The 18,283-nt window shown below is 47.0% G+C and overlaps 1 protein-coding gene across 3 annotated transcripts in view; it reads right to left on the reverse strand.

The window, feature by feature from the left end:
• LOC141968743 (uncharacterized) overlaps nucleotides 1-18,283 on the reverse strand; it is a 162,154-nt gene that overhangs the window by 82,344 nt on the left and 61,527 nt on the right. For all 3 annotated transcript variants that reach the window (XM_074923809.1, XM_074923810.1, XM_074923808.1), the window contains exons 13-16: nucleotides 13,604-13,657; nucleotides 9,114-9,158; nucleotides 5,493-5,546; nucleotides 5,031-5,075 (exon numbers count right to left, since the gene is read on the reverse strand). In XM_074923809.1, the coding sequence (XP_074779910.1) occupies nucleotides 5,031-5,075; nucleotides 5,493-5,546; nucleotides 9,114-9,158; nucleotides 13,604-13,657 (198 nt within the window). The remainder of the gene's footprint in view (nucleotides 1-5,030; nucleotides 5,076-5,492; nucleotides 5,547-9,113; nucleotides 9,159-13,603; nucleotides 13,658-18,283) is intronic.

Genomic DNA, 18,283 nt, shown 5'->3' on the forward strand with positions numbered 1-18,283 from the left:
AGCTAGGATTTCCTCCACTTCCTCCACCTTTCCTCTGCACTCATCAGCATCACGTGGTGTTCTCAAGACCACTCTATTTCAGGGTTATACAATAATTCCACTTCTCCCTGTAAAAGCAGACGCAACCCTCTCTGCCCCCTCTCATTGCCTCCATGAAAACATATAAATGGGAACAGAAGGATGACCCATTTTGTGGGAAAACCAGAGCTTTAAAAAACAACATTAAACTCTGTGATATCAAAGCTTTTATGGGGGATGCAGAAGGGGTTGGTTAGCGTTGGTGTGCTCTGTACTTGCCTGTCTAGCAGCTAGATACAAAGATGTGATTTTTGCAGGAGGAGTGGGATGTTGCCCCTTATTCTAGTTCATGCCTGGCCTCCACCATGTGATGCATGCATTGGGATTAATGAGCTGCACCTTGGAGAATACTGAACGAGGCAACATAGGAAACAAAGTCCAAAAAACAGTGTAAGACCCTCTCATGGAAGGGGAAAACCCTCTCAGTGCTGAGGCAGGTGGTTCCTCCTGTCATGGCAAAGGGGAACAGTAGCAGCATTTCTGAAAGATGCAGCATTGCAGTGAGGACCCTCTCCCAGGTGCATCAAGGTGGCAGCCTCAGGTACTGCTGCCCACACGCCCCACCCAGCCACCCTGTCATCGTGCTTAGATTTGACCGGTGTCTGATCTGACTGCTGTTGAGAGAAGGGAGTTTTCCTCAGCTACGCAAAGACAAACCTGTACCAGGCCACATGCTTGGATGTGACTGAGACAGATGGTTTTGACAGGAGACTGCAGACATCTAATTAAATCTCATCAACACTGCGAACTGTGGCCTGGAGCTGCTGGGACAGGCCAGGCAGGAGCAGTATGGGCTGTGCTCCAGGGACCCTGGGGCACTCCCAGGGCGGTAACACAGGGCACGGCGCAGGCAGCACCACGCAAACACAGCCACGTTTGGCAGAACTACGATGGGAGGAAAAAGACTGTCCCTTGCCAGGGAGGACATCGGACGCTCTTGAAATCCCTGTTGCCCCTCAGACCTGGGCTAGTCCGTGAGTAGCAGCAGATGGAAGGTGTGAGGCCCCCAAGGCTGCTCTCATCTGTTGTGAATTGCTAATTATGAAAGGTTACTGATTATTGTCAGCATGGAGCAGTGAGGTTTGCCACTCTCCATCTCTGCTCACCCAGCATTTCAGATGCTGACAAATGACCAGGGCTTTTTTTTTTTTTTTTTTTTTTTTAATAATATGAAGTTTAACTCTGTGTTTACTAGCTTTCTGAAAACCATGGTGGAGGACAAGAGGGGAGAGCCAGTACATTTATTGCCCTTTCCTCTGGCCATGTCATGGGACACTACTGCACTTCTCCTGCAATAGTCCCTCACATTCCTTTGGGAAAAGCCTCCATTTCTAAATCATTACTGCTTTCCAGAGAATCCACCTGACATCTTCATACAAGATTCGGCCTTCCATAGGCTGGGACTCTCTGGTGTAAGGTGTTGCTTTGGTGCTGGAATGTTCAGTAAGGCTGACAGCTACTGTTGGCTGAGCCTGGGGATCATCTGTGCTTGCTAGTACCTGGATTCAATCATCTTGCACATGGGTCAGGTCTTTCAGAGATGGACTAGCCCTTTGAGGTGCCCACAGTCTCAGGAAAAATGCTTGGACAGTTGGCAGCTCAACCCCTATGGAAAATCATGTGTCTTCAACTGATTTCTGACCCCTGTTAACTACCCAGGCTGTAAACAGGACTCCCAAACTCTAACAGAGCTTTCTGCTGTATGGGCTGTGCATCACCTCTGCATCGTATGGTGCCAGCTCTCCCTTCTCCTGCAGCATTCCTGGTGAACGTGTGACTGGAAAGCAGCACCAGCTTGGAAATCTGAAATAATCTGCTCTTCAAAGGGAACTCAGAGACTTGCTCATAGAGTGACACAGTGGGATGGGTGTGCTTGAACCACACCAGTGTGCTGGGAAAGGGTTGCTGCATAGTGACTGGACTGTCATCCCCAACTAGTTAGCTAAGTGCACCCTTGTAATTGCATCTTCAACATCCAGCAGAGAGGGGAACTGTTACTTGGGAGGTGAACAAGCCATGAATAAGGATCTCTGCAGAGGCAGATTAGCATACAACTGTGGTCTGGAAATGTTTCAAGAATGGCAAGAGGCAAACTTTCAGACCAACAGACATAGAGAATAAATACAACATTCAAGGAGGCTGCTTATGTTTCTGGTCAGAGTAGTAAGACAGTTTTGTCTGAAGATGACAATGGAGGGTTACAATGAAGTCAAAATCTAATGAACAGAAAAACAATAGCAGGCAATCAGAGAAAGCCTTTAACTAACATGTCAAAGCATTAAAAACAGCAATAGCAGCAGAAACTAACAGTGACACAGCTGGTGAGAGGTTACAGAAGGGACACCAGTCAATCTCTCTGCTCCAGGTAGGGTCCCTCCTGCAACACAAGCCCAACCGGGCACTGTGTGAACAGAGATCCTGCCTCTGCTCTCCTCTATGCGGTATTCCTTAAGTCAGGTATTTCTAAAAATGCTTCAATTAAAAAGCGTGTGTCAAAAACAAAGGGAGCAAAGAAAGATTTATTATGATGCAGCTTCTTAATAAAGGCTGAGATAAAAAACGTTTTCATTGAAACAAGGCAGGCAATAAGATAAAAGATGATCTCGGCAAGGAGAGGGTCAAAGAGGCCAGGGTGTACTTCCCACATCTAGCAACCTCCTCCTCAGTGACTCCTGTGACCCAGAAGCCCTCACCTAACATGAAGGACACAAATGTCCTTTCCTTCTACCACACATGCATTCTGAACACAAGCTCTTTGAAGGAAGAGTTTTTCCCTTGCTACAAATTGAGCAAAAGCAGCAAGACCAGATATCATTTAAATTTGTTAGTGACACCAGAACATAAACGATTAAAACACAAATGTAAACAAGCTGTAAGAAGGGATGAGTGGTTTTGCTCATGATGTCCAAATCAGAGAGAAAATGAAAAGGCTCAAAGGTGCCACTCACTAAAAAAACATGGGAGTGAGTAAATGAATGCAACAGCCTTTTGATCAGTTGGAGAAGAGATGTATTATAAACTGGGCCAACTATAGCTGAACAGCAAGACCAAAAAAATCAGAAAACCAAATAACTGAAAAAACCACAAAGCTACTTCAGGCCAAATCCTCCCCCCAGTGTAAGAAGAGCTGATGAACTTTGTTTATACTCATGCAAACAAGTGCAGCAGACTCTGATGCTTTGGGTAAAAATTGCAATGCCAGAGCTGCGTGTGTTCTCCTGAGCAGATGAACCTTGTGGCCATCGATGACTAAACAGGTCTGATTCTCCTTTATCTTGTATTTTCCAGCCCTTTGGCTGTTGGGCTGCTGGAAAGGATACACACAAGTGTTTGGAAGCTCTCTCTGACTCTGAGGTCGCCATTGCTCTGATCCGAGTGTCTGATAGCACCCAGGATATTTGAACTGAAGTCAGCTCATTAGGGACAGAGGAGGCTTGAGTAGGAGGGAAGGTCTGTCAGTCTTGGATTAGGAAAGGGCTGTAAGGAAAGGCAGGAAGGAAGTCTGTCCTGTCCAAGAAAAATGCCATGAAAGAGGTAGCTAGGGAGGGAAAGAAAAGGTTTCCTGCACCTCAAGAGAGAGGCTGCAAGACCGAGCATGGGATTATTGGGGGAGGATGGGTGATTCTGCACTTGGGAGTATTGTAAGGATAACTCTAGGGAGAGCTGCAAACCATTTGGTTACTGTGATAGCAGCGGCTAGAGAAATACTGGGGATGAACAGAGCAGTCTGTGTAAAGTAATGGAGACTGTAATGTCCAGGCAGGTTCATTTTGCTAAACAATGGTTTAAACATTGGTGATTCTTAAGATATTCAATCATTTATTCCAAGGAGAAGATAGAAGAGTCTGTGGGCTCTAGGAATTGGTGTTGAGTCAAGAAAGCAGCTACGACGTCTTAAGTTTGCCCTAAAGAAAAGGCCTTCACTTGCCTTCTCCTTCCTCTACAAAAGTGAAAAGGCAGTAAAGGGGAGAAATGGGAACTGCAGACACAGGAGCTCTGGCAAAGAGCTGCTATAATATAACGAGAGTGGAATCAACTGGCTTGACACTACTTCCCCCATGTGCAGTTTTGGGCTGCTAAATCATTGTTTAAAAGCAAACATCTAACAAGAGAATAAAACACCAGACAGGAGGAGGAGAATACACTTAATGGTCATTTTCCATTGCTCTCCTGAGCAATCAGAGCCAACAATAAATGATTGCACCTCCCACTCTTTCAGACTAAATAAATCTTACAGTTGAGTATCTGTAGGAGGATGGTTCTCATGACAGTGAGACATTTACACACACAGCTTTATGCTGATTTAGCTCAAGCTGCATGATTTTGTGCCAGCAGCACTAAATCATTGCAATCAATGCCCCTCTCCTTTTTTCTTTTTCTAAAGTGATTTATATCAGTTTGACACAAGGTAATTTCCTCTCAGCAGAAAGCTGAACCGAGGTGAGCCTCTCTGAACAGGACCTGAGGTACCTAACACAGAACAGTGTTTCCTGGGGATCCAGTTGGTTTGCTTGAATCAGTGAGCTGCGCTGCTTTGTCACATCATGCATTTCCACCAAATGCATTAATGCAAACTCACTGTCAGCGTTGTTAGGTCTTCATTCTCCTCCCCATCCCATCATGTAACCAATATAAAAATATAAAAGCCCAGTGAAGCACCAGATAATCTTAGAGTTACTGTCAAAATCTGTGGGAGCCAGAAGCTCCAGAGAGGATCCGAGCATAACTGATCCGTACAAGAACTCCATGGAAAAGGGGATGGGGCAGATATCATAAAAGAAAGGAAAATCCAAAACAGAGAATCAAGAAAGGAGGGAGGGTGGGAGGATGGGGGGCAAAGAGATAAGCCAGAGCGGAACCAGTACCATGGTGCTGAATAAGAAAGAAAAGCTAGAAAGGGGGTTTCACATGCAAAATTAAAACACAGTGCAATAAGGGAGTATTCAGATCACCTTATCACCTTTCAGTCCATGTTCTCCAGGGTTTCCCATCAGCCCCTAAAAGAAAAGAAAGTTCAGAGTGAGACTGAGCCATTGTGAAGGCTTGCTCAGGTCTATGACACCGATGACACTGATGTCCCTGATGGGGCTGGTGGCTCAGACCCACAGCACTGGCCTGGCCCAGTCCCAAGGCCAGCTCCCAAAGTGTGCTCCATCACACACTCTTTAAACACCCTTCATGGGCTGGAGGCACACAGGGAAAATGCCCCTGGGATCGTCCACTGACTTACACCTACTGCAGACCACCAGCGGGACGTTGTGTTCGACAGCCCTGTGCCTGGGTCAATGGACAAGCATCACTGCTGCCTGTCCTTTCTCCTGGGACAAGTCACTGTTACCCAAGGGAGGAACAGTGAGATCTTCAGCCCTGCCTATGGAGGGACAAGAGCTTGCACAGCTCAGTTATTCTCTCACCTTTAAGCCTTTTGGTCCTGGATAGCCTATCGGTCCAACAGAGCCCATGTCACCCTGGTAAGAGAAAGAAAATTACCGAAGTCATTAGGTGCAAAACCAATAGACAGCTGTACTTGGTGTGAAATTTCTCTCCTATCTGGTTTCTCAGTATCCCTGAGGAATTGCAGCCCTGATTTCAGCACTGGCATGAGACAAGAGACTTTTGATGTGTAGACACCCTCTAAGTAAGCACAGGGTGTCTGCCTCGAAGGCATGTGAGGGAAGAAGAGCAGCTCCTATTAGCATCCTGCTCTTGCCACAAAGGAGAGACCCCAAAGCACCTTGACACTAACCGTGGGACATGTGAGCTGTCCCCCATGATCAGCTCAGCTGGCCCCACTGTGCTGCTGCTCCTGTGCGTGGCCATGGCAGTTGGGCAGAGCACGATGGGAGCCTGGAAAATGTGTGAGCATCCCGCTCCTGCACCGCAGGAGATAGAGGTGCCGGGGAGTGTGGTCAGACTCCAAAACCAGGAGCCTGGGGTCCTGATCCACTTAAAAAATAGGTAAGGAATTCAGGCTAGTAAATTAATGGCAAAATAATGGAAAATTAATTAACAAACCACCTAGAAGTCTGCAACTGTGGTAGGATCTGAGAAAATTTTTCTCGTATGTTCTTCCTAACTTCTGAATGGATTGATTTCCCTCTTCCACTGTTTGAAAAATGAAAATACTGAACTGGTTTAAGGCAATCCTGGAGTGTATTTATTCTTGGTGAAGTTACTCATGTTCTCAGGAAGAAACTGCCACAGTATTCCTGAGTTCTCCAGAGGGAGTTTGAGGGTGTGTTATAAAGAACACAGGTCCAAACAGCATGAAAAGGCAATAGTCAAAAAATTTGGGTCACTACCAAGCTCTGATATCTAAAAGCGATATAGGGATGAGAGAGAAGGAGGAGATAGGGACAGAGGTGTCTCATCAGCATGGCCATTCAGTGAGAAGGCAGCATGGCATCATGCACTAGGACTTGTACGAGAAACTGCAGCACACGAGCTCAGGGTTGCTGTGTGTACCTGTGTGTGAGCCTACAAAAGCAAGCCTTCAGTGGCCGGCATTTAAACAGGCTTTTGACTGCTTTCTGCCCATGAAGAGAGTCAGTGATACGGTGCAGCAGCCTTGCCTGCAATGTGTAAATAAACAGGGCAGGCTCTGCTGAAGGAACGCTGCTCTGGTAGGCAGTCTCGGGCCTGCAGTCACGCTGGGAGCGCTGGGCTACAGCCGCCTGAACAGACGCCCTTTTCATACCTCCCAGCATAAAGGCTTCTTGTAGAAATGCATTTACTCAAAGCTTTGCCCACACAGTTAATTAGGAGAGCAAGAGACTTTAGTTACATTTAATTCTACTCTTCAGCCTCTCTTAGACAGTGAACCCAAACACCCGCAGGGTGCGTGGAGGCAGCCGGAACGCGGCCGGTCCGCCGGGGGTGGCTGTAGCTGGGAAAGAAGGAAGCGATGAATGGGGACCAGCCTGGAGCAAACACCCATCCGCCTTCTCCACGCCCTACAGCGTGACCCCCATGCTGCAGACCCCGGGGAAGGAGGCTGGTGCCGTCCCACAGAGAGGAGAAGGCCGGATGGATGTGCCCACTTCTCCCCAGGGGGATGGAGGAGGTTACTCTTAGATCAATCCCACTAGAGATGCTTCAGCATCCTGAATTCAAGAGTTGCGCACAACATCTGACTCAGCTTGACCTGAATCTCAGTTTGAAATTTTTATCTGCTCGGAGTGGTACCAACAGATTAACTGGGAAAGACAGCAACTGATTGCTACAGCTGCAGCGATTCCTGAAAAAACAGCATTGCAAAGGATCGGCTTTCTGCCTTAAAAGTAAAGCTAGGAAGAAGCTCTCAACAGGAATGATGATTTCTTCATCTAGATGGGAAGGGAGAAGGAATATTTAAAGTTTAAGACAAAACAGGCTTAGCAGCAAAAGGACAACTGCTGTTTTTACCCTTTTCCAGCAAAAACTTGGGGTGTCAGTAGAGAGACATAATGGATCTAAACAGAGAAGGTGACAGACTCCAAATATCTGATGATGGAGCTGAATCCTGGTCTAGGACATGCAATGCTAGGTCTTGGGGCCAGTCAGGGGAAAAAAAAAGCGCAGTTTAGTTGTACCTAACATATAATTTGATGCCATTTGGGTAGCTGCAGTCAATTTGGGACAAAAACATCGCGATGACAAAGGCAGGTTAGAAACTACACACTGTCTGTCCTCGTTTCACATCAGCTCCAGGCAAACCCTGTCCTTCCTGGCCCCTGTGATCGATCCCAAGCACAGAACAGCATGGCACTGGCTGGGCCAGCGAGGAGGGGAGGACAGGCAGCCACCTGACTCCGTCATCTCTGGAAGGACCTTAATCACATTTACTGTGTCTGACCTTCTACTTTCTAACAAACAAATATCTGTGAGATAATAGCAACCAGGTTAAGATAAATCTTTCCAAAAGCTTGGAGAAATATGATCTGATTTGGACAATACCTTCAATCGTATTCTTTTAAATAGCAATCTTCCTCTTAAGCTCTTTGGCAGGTGCACATCCTTTCTGCTGCTACGGTAAAGTAGCTACTTTCATCTCCACTAACAAGGGGAAACACAGACCTAAATCCTGGCTCCACAAAAAACTTTCTGAAGCCTTACTCCACCTGTGCCCCAATCCCCCATCTGCAAGATGGGTACACTTGTTCACCATATTCTCTGCTTTTCCCCCATGGAGTCTAAGATTTCTCGGTTTGGTACGTGATGTTTGTGTGATGTCTAGGGCAATGGAGGCCTTGACCTCAGTTGACATACACACTCCTGTAATTTAAGCTATGGAAAGGCAATAGGGGAAGGCTTTCACTGCTAGTCAAATTTTCATAGATTATCATGGCCAAGGAGGAATCATTGCGAAAGAATGCTGTAGTACTAACAGAACCTACCACTTTTCGTGCATGGAAGGAAATAACTTGAAACAAGTACTGAGACCTAAAAATAAACCATAATATGTTCAGCTGGGCATTGACTAACCCCCTGCACAGCTGCCAGAGGATGAGTTGCCACCCATGCTTACAGCCATTTATGTCCTGCTGGGGAAGAGTGTAATGAAGCATGGAATTTGGCTGTGCACATAATTACCTGCATTAGCGATGGGATGGTGAGAGTGCACGTAAAATTCCTGTATGCCCAGGGGACAGACAGTTCCTGCCCACCGTCTCTCCAGTGAGCAAGAACTGCATGTCCTTAAGTTACTATGTACAGGGGCTTGCTTTTTAAAAGACAACAGATCCTGGTGTGGAATGAATATTGCACCTTTGAAGAAATACCCTAATAAATGTTATCAAGAGGGCCAGTTATCTAGGAATAAGGGCACTAACAGCAAACCTTTAATCTGTCCCCTTTTGCTTAGAAAGGGTTTGCCCTCCTCTACCTCCCAAGTCTACCAGGCAACCTCCTCTCTCCCCAGATGTCACGCCTCCCCCATACAAACAGTCGCCCTGTTCACTGCCCTGCCACAGGAAGAAGAAAATCTGTGCGTAGTTATGCAGGCTGAAAGGGTTAAAGCCCTGAGAAGCCAGATCTCCATTTGTTTTTGTACTTACAATGAGTCCAAGGACTCCAGGAGGACCTGGGGCTCCCAATTCTCCCTAAAAGGAAAGACAAACCGACATGGTTACGGACACTTTGTAGACAAACAGAGGCTGAAAGGCAGCTCAGTGTTTCAAGAACTTGAGGAAAGTGAAAAGAATGTCCCTCCCCCTTCCGACCCCCCCCCAGCCCCTTCCCCAGCCAAAGCAATCGAGAGCTTCCATCTTAGCGAGCACATCCTCTCCAGACACAGGGCTGCTTGTTGTTTGGCAGCTATTTGCAGGGCTGCCTTCCCCTCCCAGGAGCAGGCTGGATAAAAGAAGCATTTCACTGTGCAGGCAGGCGAGCGGGTGGGAGCCTGCCCCAGGTGAGGTGAAGGCATAGGCAGGGAGAGGGCCCAAGGCAGGGAGAGGGCCCAGGGACAGCAAAGCTAAGGGGGAAGGAAAGGAAAGCTGCTGCTTAAGCACTGGGAAAGGTGAGGGTTTGGGGAGTGGTTCAGGAACAACACAACTTCGAAGAAAAGGAGGGCTTGGATGAAAATTAAACTGGATAATTTGCGGAGAGGGTATGTCAGCTCCTGGTGCTGGCTGATGGGCCCTGGGAGTGTGTTTGGCACTCAGGCTGCTCCGAGGCTGCTCCTCCTGATCTAAGAGCTGGTTTAAGGTGGGGAACCAGCAACATTCTCTGCACTCTGTCTCATCCATCTGGGCTCCTGCCCAGACCATCAGCTAGACATTTCTTTAATTTTCAGAAAAATCCCCTAGCTTTCAGGCTGCAGCTTGTCTGCAGGGAGGTGGCTCAGCACCAATGTCCCTGGAGTGGGGAGCTCCGAGCACGTGATTGGAGGACATGTAATTTTAAATCACACTGCAGAGATCAGGAGATGGACTGCAGAGATTTCATCCTGGGCTTTGTGCCCATTTGCCATCTCTTACAGACCGCTCCCGAGCAGGGCATTTTGGAAAGTGCCAGCTCCTCTTAGAAGCTTTTCAAGAGCACCTCAGAGCTCACCATTTCGAGGGACAGACTGCTGTCTAGGTTTGTGGGGCTGGTTTGAAATCTCTGCTTCATCACAAAGTCCTTCCCTGTCAGCTTTCCAAAGACATGCGGATGCCAGGAGTGCCAGCAGGTGCCTGATGGCATTTCCTGGTGAAGTGCAGCAAAGAAGCTGTGTCAGACCCACAGAAATCACTTATCTAGGTCCCTAAGTACTTTAGTAGTCACGTGATGCTCACAGCCTGTCCCCACGTCTTCCTCAGTGCATCACCCGCTCCCTTGCTGCACTGACAGAGGGTTGCTTGTCAGGGCAAGGACCTGCTCTCACACCTCTGTCTCCAACAGGGCCTCTCAAAACAAGTGCATTGGAATACTAAACTTCCCGTTGGCTCAGACAACCCTACCCCTGCTCTGGATCACACTGGCTACTTTCTCTGACAAACCAACTCAGTTTATGGTGCACATCTGGTGGAGTCCCCTCCAGTGCAATAAAGCTCCCCTTTTATGGAAAGATTTGCCTAGTGAAAGAATGAAAGAGAAGGGGACGCAACGTGACTAAACGTGCTCAGCCTCCTTGGGTAAAGGGTTACGTGTGTTTATTTTATGGGAAGTGGAGTAAAGGACTATTGGGCAAGCACACACAAAAAGCGTTTCATAATCTCAACCCGCCTAAAATTGCTTTTTTATGGCCAGTTCCTTTCCTGCATACTTGGGACATCTGTGGAGCAATTGTTCCTCATGGGTGGGATTTCTGTGTCCTCAGAACTACTGTAATAAGGTCGGTTTCAAGCTTTTAGATGAGGCCTGGCATTACTAGGCTCAACAAGAAGAGGGAATATCCCCAGGAATGCTGAGCACAGGAGCTGCACAGTGGCCTGGGTTTCCCAGTAAGCTCTGCAGGCTCCGAGGGTGGTTGGGATGCAGACTGGGTGGATGGTTGGCTCTTGGTCCCACCAGTTGCAGAGGAGGGACTGCCGAGACTTCTGAGTTACGTCATGCGGGTATTCCTCAAGAGAAGGGTAAATATGGAAACACATGGTCTTACATCTAATGCAAGAGGATTTCCTCTTGGAAGAAGAGGGGGTGGGCTCTCCGGAAGATGCAGACAGAGCTAATTAATTTGAGCTGTTCCCTGGCCTGAGAAATGGAGGACTTACAGGTGCACTTTTGTCTCTATCAGTCAAGCTGGTCCCTGACCTGAGAGGGAAATTGGGCTCTATTCTCCATTTTTCATCGCATGAACTGGGCACTGGGACAAGAGACAAGGAGATGAATCAACAGTCCTTTCCCATGTCTAATTCCTGTGATTAAGAGACTAATTGGAGTGACTAAAGCACTCCGGGAACAGGGATCTGGAATGTGATGGCTCAACAGTTCTAAGCAAGTTGGTAGGAGGGAAAAACACCCCTGTGGTTGGAAGAGTCTTTGCTCTGTCCAGAGGGGACGGAAAGAAGATCAGAGGCTGTCGGCTTCAGCCATCCCCATGCAACAGCAGAGGCAGCAGCAGCACAAGGGCTCAGCGGATCAGGGGATGGGGCAGTTCAGGACCCGTGGCAGCCTGCCCGCCTGCCTACAATTTAGCTGCATACTCCACCTAGCAAACTCGGCATGTTTGTGTGTTCCACAAACAGACTTTCTGGCATTTTTCTGCGTCTGTGACTCCACTTGTGACCCTGTGAACCTCCCTTTAAGTCAGCCGAAACAGTCTGTTTTCATTCTACAATCTCCAAGGCACATTAATATTTAAAAGCTGTTGATAAGATGAAAGAAAAGCAATCCTTCTGGATGAATTAACGAAAGGGACATTTGCTTCTCTCCGATGCTCTGGGAACTGGCATTCAGCTAACATTGAACACATCTTCTGAATGGGGTTTAGACAACTTGCAAATTTAAAAGAAAACAAAACAAGTTATTTGGAAAAAAAAAGTCTTTCTGACCTCCAGTATTCCTGCTCTTCCTGATGGACTGGCTGGAAATAGCAATACTATCTGGAAAGTCATCTACTTTGGGACTACTGATTCCACTCTGACCCATGGCTTAAGTTGACTGAAGGATGGGAAAAGTCCTGCAGAAGTATTCCTTGAGAATCTAATTCTTTCAGTTCACTGCATTTGTGACTCCTGCGCTGAATTCCCACAAAGGCTGGAGTGTAGCTGAGCTTGGCTTGGTGATTAGAGTCGCTTGTGAAAATAGATTTTATGCTGCATATATGACAAATGCGAACTTGAAGACACACACGAAGTGGGTTACTTGAAATAAATCATTCCATCAAACACCAAGAGCAGCACTGTGATTATGGGTGAATAACCAAGACAGCAGGAACATCAAAGATGAATCAGTACTGCTCACATGCTAATTGAGGGAGAACCAGCAAAGTAATTCAGAAATTAATTTAGAATAATTAACACATCTGAGAACTTCTGCAGTCCACAAGGGCATGTTTTGTGAGTAGTGGAAAACACAGCACATACCCAACTGTTTAGCATTAAGCGCTACAAGAGCAGAGCAAAATAAACCTTATCAGCATCCAGCTGCCTAAATGGTTGCTGTGACCATCCTGACCCAATTCCCAGGAGACACATCCCATAGAAAGCCAGAAGGGGTCAGATGAAGGCCAGAGAACAGCCAGAAACTCAGGAGCCTGGAGATTTCTCCCACTGCAGTCCCAGGGCCGGCTGAAGCATGGGGCAGGGCAGCAGAAGCCTGGGCTATGGTGTCTGTCTCTCAGTGCTCCCAAGACACCGGAGCCAGGAATCAGGCACTTCTTGAACCAGTATTAACGTTCACTTCAGATGAGGAAAGGTACTGAGCTTGAGCTTGGGGTACTTTAGAAGCTTCTACAGGTTAGTGAGATGTAAACCAGGTGGTACCAGCTTGCTAACCTGCATCACACAATGAAACGTGGTGAAAAGGAGAACATGTCTCTTTATGTACCTCAGACCTCTACACAACTGAGTACATGGGGTCCTCCTCTTAGGGTTCATGTGCACTCAAGTAGCCACCTGTGGTGCCTCATGATGATACATCCCTGTGTCTGTGGGCCCAAGTCTCCCTGCTATGTTCACACAAAGCTTCATCCAGCGTACACCAGTCAACAAGGTGATTCCTGTGGCTGTCACAGGCTTTGCATCAGGCCCTGTGGTATAAAGAACATGTTCCAACCACTGCCTGCTCATCAGGAGCAACATCCCTACCTTTTCTCTCTTGATTTTTCTTCTAGTCATATCTTCAGGATGAGAAAGCATCTATCAAGACCGATGCAAGAAAGGCAATAGATGGAGAGGGAGAGCAAATGGCAACGTGATGACCTGACAGTTACAGGATGTTGAGTTGAACATGGGAGTTGGCAGCGTGCTTGAGCAGGGCAGGGATGTACATTTGTTTTTCAGGAGGGACAAAACCAAAATGCTAGCAGCTGCCACCAAACAAAAGCTTCTTTGCACTCCAACTAGCACGATGCAGTACAGTGTGCTGTCTACTGCAATAGAAAAAGGAAAAATCAACTTACTGGGTTCCCATCGATGCCTGGAGGTCCTCGTTCCCCAAAATCACCAGGAAAACCCTGAGGAGAGGAGGCAAAGACAAGTATTAGTTATGGATGCACCCTGCTGTAAAGACAGTCAGCTTAAAACCTGCTCCCCCCGCACTCAGTGCAGCACTTTGGTAGGCAGCAGGTTCATGAGGAAGCGTGGGCCAACCAGCCAGCTTGTCCTCATCCAAACCATTGCTCCACCAGCACATCTGCTCAGCAAGAAGCTCTACGAGGCCAAAAGCTCTGATTCACTGCTCTCTCCTGGGGCCAGTGAAGGGTAACTAGAAGTACCGTTTACAAGGCTCAGTCATGAGCTGCACATTAACTAACGGGAGCCTTGAGAGGAAGAATCAGTGAGGAGACAGGAAGGCTTTTTCCTTGGCCATGCTATGAAAAGCACCCAACACTGAGGCTGCTGGACCTGGTTTGTTCACATTTTGTCTTGCAGGCTCTGTCCAGCCCTCAATCAGCCGTGCCTTTTCCTAGCAGCAGTTGTCAGCCCCGGGCATGCTTCATTTGGCGGGCAAGGCTTTTGCAGTATCATGCAGAAAGACAACACGACTGTGCATAGCAGAAAGAAGGGGTGGAAATCAGTGTTTCTGTCCTCCTTTTGGTTCACCCAAGCACTCCAGGGTGTCCAACAAGGAATATGCAGCCCTGAAGATTATGTTGTGCAGTTTACACGTGAAATGATAATCCCATATTTGGAAAACCAAACTGTATTTAAAGATACAATGCTTTTGTGCTGGGTTTGTGTGGTGGGCTCAAACCATGACAGATTGCTATCCTCTTTCAGGAAGAAATATCCTACTGAAAGGATACTCTCTTAAAAGTCAGTATTTTCTTAAAAGTCAATCCCAAATCCCTTACATTCTGGAAGAATTCATAAACCTCTGTGCAATGACTATCCTCAAAAATGGATTGTCAGTCTGAATTATTTAATCCTGTCTACTAACACAATCATTTTAATGGTACCCCCTTCTCATAGGATAGCCGAATAGCATAATGCCTGTTGGAGCCCATGCAGATGCTTAATGGAGCTGATCAAAGATGCCTGGTGAATTCACTCCAACGCACTCACGACCTTTCAGCTTGCCAGAGGAACAAATGGTTCCAAGCTCATTACAGTCCACACCCCAGAGCTGTGAAAGACCATGTTTACTACATGAAAAAGTCACCACAAAAACCTTCTTCATCTCATTATATCTGATACAAATTTGGAAGACTTCAAGCAATTATAGAAAAGGCAGTGGAGATCCTGAGCCAGAGCCAGAACATGTTGGTGTGACATGTTCTCTGTCACACTCTTAGACAGACCCTGTGCTCCCCTAAGACCCCCCCAATTCCCTATTACAAACAAATCATACAGCAGCTTGCTCTTCCCTGTCCTGTTGTGCTCTGTCTCTCTCAGAAAGAGCTCAGCAGAGGGGTAATACAACCTCTGTGGTTGCTAAACCCTCTCAGTCACTACACTGACATTTTCAAGGAGGATGCAGTTGAGCTTAAGATGGATTGGGCTCAATTTTCCCCTGAACTTGAACTTCATTCAGGAAAGGACTGGCAGGGATCAGCTCAAACATCAGCAGCTTCAGGGCTACTCTGAACTTCAGCTGCAGTGCTTTGGTGAGGCTGTGACACTGAGGTAAGAATGCCGTGACTCCACTTCTTTATCTTGCATGTCGCTTAAGATAGAATGAGATAAAATATGACATGGCACCCACCTCTTTTGACTCTGAGCCAGAAGGGAAATCATTGTCTGCTAGAGGAGCTCCCCATGGACAGAGCATAACCTCAGGCTCTGCCTCCTAGACTTGGTTAATTCAGACAGGGCTAAAATCCTGCTTTATTTTCCACACTATTCTGACTGTGGTACCTGCACAGAAAACTAAGGAATATGTTTACATATAAAAGGCTTCCTAGGCAGAGCATTTACCTTTGTGCTTCAGTTCAGAGTAGGAACTTGTGAAGCAAAGCTCCAATCAATCATCCCTGCTCCCTCTTCTGTTTACGGTGGAGCATTCCTGGAGAGTTAGCAGTATTGCTTAGATGAGGCTACACCAGAAGATGTGCTCCAGAGACACACCAAGCTGCAACTGCTAGTGGGTACGTCACCTCTGACTCAAACTAGGAGTTCACAGTAAAACTGCCTTACACCCTTCTCTGGCTCCACCAGACCATGAGATACAAAGGACAGCACAACCACGTCCTCGGCTAGCCAAGAGTTTAAGAGACAGGGATGAAGCAGACAGGGAGAGGATGGACCTTGCTGAGCCAGAAGGATGCTCTCTCTTCCTGCCTGCTCCCCTGTACACTGCTCTGGTTACCTCGGAAAAACAAACCTGAGAGAAGCAAAATACAACAGCCAACAGCAACACGCTATTTAGAAACCCATCAGCAACACTGAAAATTGAAACGATCACAGTGAACTGAAAACTACACTGGGAAGCTCTGCAGTCAAAGATATCATCCAAGACCTTCCTTCACCTTTAATGGTTCACAATTCCTAGTCAGGTAAAAAAGATAACTGGTCAAATCTAAGGTGAGAGATGGGAGACCTGGTTAAGACAAGCAAAATTTGTCACTAACTTCAGAGCCAGCATTTCGCCTCTTTGGTACTAATTCCCTACAGCATTCCGGAATGGACACAAGCTGTCACTTGCCTGCTTGGATTCAGTACTTATGTTTTATGGGCATCAGTGCTAATGGGAAAGTTGTCTGCCTTTTTCCAGCTGGGCACTACATCCCTCAAGCCTGTGCACATGCCAAGACACTGTGGTAAGCAACCACTGGAAACAGCCTTCTGCCATCTAGAGACAAAGACGTCAAATGTAACAAGAAGGTGGGGGGGCTCAACTTTCTTTAATGAGAAAAAGGGGAAAAACACCTCTCCTACATGCTGAATCAATAAGATCAGAAGAGAGTTGTGTAGGGAAAACTCATTGCTCAGGCAGGGAAAAAAAATAAAATGACTGCCTTGGAATATTTTGCTGTTTACAGTCATACGACTTGCCAAGGAAAATATGAGTGTGCATAGACTGATACTGTACTTACGCTCCTGCAGATTTCAGTCACAGCCTTCAGCACTCTCCCAGCTGCATCTTTCCTTTCTCAGGGGGCAGAGCTGGGCACAGAGTGACCCATGGATGTCACTGAGCAGCCTGGCCCTGGGGCTGCTGAGGCGTCTTCTGTCAAGCTAAGGTTTCGCCAATGTGGGAAGGTTTTACTACTTTGAATAGTACAATTAAATCAATATTGCTGCAGCAGCATAATATCATCTGGAGGAATGCTTGCTCCAGACTAAAAGCATTTTCTAAATTTGATTTAAATCTCTTCCAACATGATATAAACAATGTACTCCTCTGCCAGAATAAAAGTACCCAGATAAAGAACTATTTAAATTCATATGTTTCCCACTAATCTCTCTTTATGCCTCAGTTTCTAGTACTAACCTCTCTGCTTAAAGATAAAGACATAGGAGATCTGAGGCACTTGGTAACAGTTAATAAAATCCTAGCTTTTACACAGGCTTTCCAACAGTAGATCTCCAAGTACTTAAAAAACCAGATTGTCCCTGTGTTTTGAAGGCGGAGTGCTGAGCACCTGAGGTCACTTGGCCAATGCGACTCAGTAAGCAAGAGCTCTGACAGCAATACCTGTTCACAGCACACTGTGGCTCTCCCTGCAGAACTAGGGTTTCTGCCCATCCTCAAGATGGGATGGAAAAGGGACAAAGTGGGAGGAAACCGAGAAGAAAACCCAGAGCAGTGTGGGCTGGCATCATTGCTCCAGCAGGCAGGCCCAAGACAACACTCGGCAGCACAGCCGTGTCCTTGCCAACACCTGATTGTCCTTAACACGCCATCTGCTCCGCTGGCAGAGCACCCTCCCAGCCTGGGCTCACAGATCTCCGTGGTGGTGGGTGGTCCCCTGGTACTTCTTGGCCTGAGCTGTAAAACAAACCCCGAGGAGGAGACAAATGGAAAGAGCAGCTTCAATTCAACTAACCCCAGGCATCCTAGCCCAATATCTGAGCTTGGCAACACAAGTATTAAGAGTCTTTTGCGCACTGAATGAGACCAAGGCCGATGGCTGTGGCATGAAGGAGGATATTTCAGTATCCATACAGTCTTCAAAGACCCAAACCAGGTTGTGAAAGTCATCCCAACACAGTCCTGTGCACAGCAGGAAACAATCAATCGTATAAGCCCCTAATGAAAAAGAAAGCACTTTCTTTCCATGGGGTAAGCAGTAGCAGTTTAAACCACAATAACAGTTCCAGTGACCACAGTGTCCTAATTTATTGGGACATCTCACATGTCTGTAAAAGCTATTTTTTCAGTGCCTCTCCCCTCCTGCCTGAGCCTAAAAGGACAGAGATGCTCCCCAGGAACAAAACTAGAACTATTCAACTGAAACAAGCAGCCTAGGATTTACAAGTGGACTTTGTTATCCCATTTGTTTCATTCCTGTAAGCACTACTACCTCTCCTCTCCCGTGCACTGCGCCAGCAGCTTGAGGAGTCCAAACGAAGGGAGAACACAAGGGGCAGGAAGCTCATTTTATGGTGCTGGCCGACAGGCAGGTCGCAACTGGCAGTCCATTACAGGAGACTTGTGAAAGAGATTAAAGAGCCCAGCACATTCAGAGTCCTCTGAC

This window comes from Athene noctua, chromosome 20 (assembly GCF_965140245.1).
Source record: "Athene noctua chromosome 20, bAthNoc1.hap1.1, whole genome shotgun sequence".
In the NCBI taxonomy this organism is placed as follows: domain Eukaryota; kingdom Metazoa; phylum Chordata; class Aves; order Strigiformes; family Strigidae; genus Athene; species Athene noctua.